The sequence below is a fragment of the Sorghum bicolor genome, chromosome 2 (genome assembly GCF_000003195.3).
Source record: "Sorghum bicolor cultivar BTx623 chromosome 2, Sorghum_bicolor_NCBIv3, whole genome shotgun sequence".
In the NCBI taxonomy this organism is placed as follows: domain Eukaryota; kingdom Viridiplantae; phylum Streptophyta; class Magnoliopsida; order Poales; family Poaceae; genus Sorghum; species Sorghum bicolor.
This window is the reverse complement of record NC_012871.2, coordinates 8,842,029-8,846,235: the sequence shown is the minus strand read 5'-3', so window position 1 is coordinate 8,846,235 and position 4,207 is coordinate 8,842,029. Positions and strand designations below refer to the sequence as shown.

General features: G+C 42.0%; 1 protein-coding gene across 1 annotated transcript; it reads left to right on the top strand.

Annotated features, from left to right (window-relative positions):
• LOC110432161 (protein LURP-one-related 15-like) lies at nt 365–2,870 on the top strand. Its single transcript, XM_021452094.1, has 3 exons — nt 365–809; nt 2,168–2,395; nt 2,493–2,870. Exons 1-3 carry the CDS (start codon nt 540–542, stop codon nt 2,631–2,633), a joined length of 639 nt encoding a protein of 212 aa, XP_021307769.1. The 5' UTR covers nt 365–539; the 3' UTR covers nt 2,634–2,870.

The following is a 4,207-nucleotide window of genomic DNA, read 5'->3' as shown; positions in this document are numbered from 1 at the left end:
ATTTAGTTTTTAGTAAATTTATACTTCTTATTTGACTATTCGTTTTATTTAAAAATTTTATACAAATATTTTTTATTTTATTATGACTTATTTTATCAATAAAATACTTTAATAATAATTTTTATTATTCACACAAAAAAAGTTAAAATAAGATAAATAGTTAAACAAGAATTTTAAAAAGTAAAAAACAACACTTTGAATCGGACGAAAAGTGTACGTGTCAACAACAATGATTATTTAGAGGAGAGAGAGAGTACGCGTCTAACCCACGGCTCAGCCGCTGTATTCCCTGGGCAGGACCCACACGTGATTAGCTAGGGCCCGCGCATCCTTTGCTACCTCCACCACCTTTTGTCGGCGACGTAGGCGATAAACATTCCCAGCTCCAACGAGTCAAAAGCCAGCACAAACAAACAACGGCACGCAGAAGCTCAAAGAGAAGCAAGAACACTGTGCCGGCGGCCGATCGAATCCACCGAGCAATCGTCGTGCGCTGCCGCGGAGCCTCCAAGGCGGCGGAGATCGATCTGCGACATACGATGGCGGCGCCCTACTACGGCGGAGGCCCTGCGCCGCCACCGGCGGCGGCGCCGGCCCCTGTGGCGGTGGTGTCCCCGCAGTTCTGCGCGCCGTACGTGGTGCCCCTGACGGTGACCAAGAAGGCCATCAGCCTCTCCGACGGCGACTTCACCGTCACCGACGCCAACGGCGCCGTCGTGCTGCGGGTCAAGGGCGCCATCTTCAGCGTCCGCCACCGCCGCGTCCTCCTCGACGCCGCCGGCCAGCCCATCCTGTCCATGCAGGAGAAGGTAATAATAAGCTTCACGGATCGGATCGGCCATTCGTTTGTTTTTTCTTTTCCCCTTTTAGTTTCGATTTGTGGCTTGTTCTGGATTCACAAGGACCGTCGTTTGACTCCTACTGTGAATGAAATATCATATCCAGGAAACTCTGTAACAAAAAGTTGAATATACCGGTATTGATCTACTCTGTTTTTTTTTCCATTTGGTCAAACTTGTCGATTTGGAGGGGAAACATCAAACATACGAGCAGGATCAATTGCGGAGAGCTTGGCGGAAAAAGAAAAAAAAAATCATGTTTCTGATAATATATCTTACCTATTAGTATAGAATATCAAATATTTACTTTGAGTTTTCAGTTTAGGAAGAGGCGTCCAAATCCCGCATGAGGAAAAAACCGTCCAAAGTGGAATAATTTTTACTATATAATCATCTGCCAGTCAACTTCATTTCTTGGAGGGCGTCTGCATAGTTGCGCAGGGATAAGCAATGATTTATTGGTTCACTGCGCAATCTCTATCACAACTTCGTTAAAAGATTTTTTTTTTTATGATTTGGACTTCTGACTTTGGGATCCTTTCGCAACCAACCATGCTTTAGGACTAATTGAGTTATTATATCCTTCAGAATTCAGACTGAGCATAGTATCTTAAATGTTAACGTCACACCGAAACTTCGCAAGGCCCAAAGCTGAACTGAAAGTCAAACAACACAAAAACATGGAACAAGATAATAAGAAGCCTAAGCAACTCAAGCCGACTAATGTTGGTTGATCACTCTTTGCAAGCTGCCACTTATAAATTTCCACAACATGCTCATTGACAGTAGTGAAGTTCATTAATGCAGTTGGGTTCTCAAACATCTATGTTCCAGACTGCAGTCAAATGTCTGGAGCTATTAGCTAGGGCACTCACAATGCAAGACTCTATCACAGAGTCCAAGACAATTAACTACATATTATTTATGGTATTTTGCTGATGTGGCAGCATATTTATTGAAGAAAGAGGTAGAAAAAATAAGACTCAAGTCTTATTTAGACTCCAAGTCCACATTGTTCGAGGTAATAAATAACTTTAGACTCTATGATAGAGTCTGCATTTGTGAGTGCCCTAAAAAGATCTTATTCTGAACTTCATTGTAACAGCAGTGGTTTTTTGTGCAAGGTACCGGTGTGTGTGGTGTTATTGTTTTGGGTTATGGGGTTTTACACTCCTTTTCTTCTTAATATATATTGACACGCACCTATCCTGATCCTGCTGCCATTGCAACAAAATCAACAAGCCCTCTGCCAACATACTCCAGTAGATCCATCAAACATAGCAAGAAGTTCAGCATCACCTGACAGTGGCACCTTATATTATTACCAGGTATTTAGCATGCACAACAGGTGGGAGGTCTTCAGAGGGGATAGCTCCAACGCAAGCGACTTGCTCTTCACTGCCAAGAAATCTTCCATCATCCAACTAAAGACAGAGATGGACATCTTCCTGGCTGCCAACACCGCGCAGCAGTTGTGCGATTTCAAGATCAAGGGTAGCTACTTCGACAGGTCATGCGCCTTCTACCTTGGCGACTCTAACAACATGATTGCTCAAGTGAGTACAGAAACAGGGAGTATTTGTTTCTGATGATATCTTTCTTGGACTAAATATTTAGCTGATGTGTTTGCCATCCATTTGGTGCCTCCTGCAGATGAACCGTCAGTTTACTGTCTCGAACGTACTGCTTGGGAAGGACACGTTCGGTGTCACCGTGTTCCCAAATGTTGACTACGTGTTCATCGCAGCTCTTGTTGTGATACTGGATGAGATTCATAGGGAACGATCCGACTGAGGACCGGTACATATGCACAAGATCATCATGTTCCAGCACGTTATATATATAGTAGTATAATATATATTATCACAAGTTGTTGTCACCTGCTTTATCCATGTATTTGAGGGTTTTGAATATGTCCAATTATACTAGAAAGATCTACTATTGAACATTTGAACTTTGTTGTTTAATATTATGCCAATGTTCATAGTATTGTGTATTGATTTATTTTTCATATATTTCGAGATTTTTTTTCTTTTTTAAGAGCTGTCCAGCCTGTCCTATGATTGTGATGCTGTATGTACAGTGACCTCTCTGCATTTCGTAAGGAGTGCACTGACTTGTTTAGGCTGCGATGATCCGCGCATGGGCCCTTAAATGACCAAACCAGCTGATCAGGCCGTTCTAATGAATGAGGACGGGCCATCGGTCTTGACAGCCCAATATGTATGTACAAGGGCCTCCATTTTCAGCCACCAGCAGACCACCAGGTCCACTGTCTCGCATGTACATGTGGCAAATAATGCCAATCCATATACATGATTTAAAACATTTGCAAAAATTCACTACGTTGTTTAGAACAATATGAATGAACATGGTTTTGACAATAATGAATTCTATGCACTCAAAATCAAAATAATTAGCACGAGCTGCAACATCACATTTTCAACAAGCCTAGTGCCTTTCATTTACTCTTCCATCATTTGAAGCCCTCTACACTAGTACAATACATCTTATGGCATGCATGTTTGGTATAGCTCCTCCTGATTTGTGATTTTCATTGTGAAGTGATTCTCTCGAAGTGATTTTGTGCAGGAAATAAATCAAGAGAAGTTATTGTTCCCAACTCCCTGTCTCCTAGTTCATTCAAAAACATGATTACAAGAATTAGCATAGACTTACTTCTTAGAAAAAAAGTGGAACTATTTGACAAAGGTTCTCTTGAATTTAGCCTAGAAGCTTATTTGGGACATCTGCCAAATAAAATCACAGCTAAGACTTTCTTTCTCTCCATGTTCACCCTCCTCTCTAATGATGGGGAGGAATGAAAATGCCCGTCTCCTCCATCTTTTGGCGGGTTAGGCACTTGGGCTATAGATTCTTAATTTTCAAGGGTGAAATGTTTGGGGCTTTGGAGGGATGGCCAAGGGAACAATATTTGCCAAGCTCTAGACTTGGTAGGATGGCAAGGATGCCACTATCCTGAGCAGTGGAATTGTGGAAGGATGGCTAGTAGGTAGGCTCAAGGCAGGAGCTATTTTCTTTAATAGGCTATCATGTTGATCAATTTGGTAGCCGATGATCCTAGTACGATTACACTTAAGACAAGGAAAAGACACACTACTCTCGTGGCAATGTTGTGGGTGGAGCAAGAAAAAATGGCGATAAAGTAAATTTTGCCGTTGAGGGCATATGTTCTCCTAACGTGCATCAGTGGATATGTATATCAGGATGCGTGCACAATAGGAGAGCATAGGTCTTCAACAGTAGAAAGATTGCGTTCGAAAGATGGCTCAAAGAGGAAGGGGTAAAATACACACATGGCATGGATCAACCTAATGTATTGCATAGGCTATCAAGGTAACCCATTA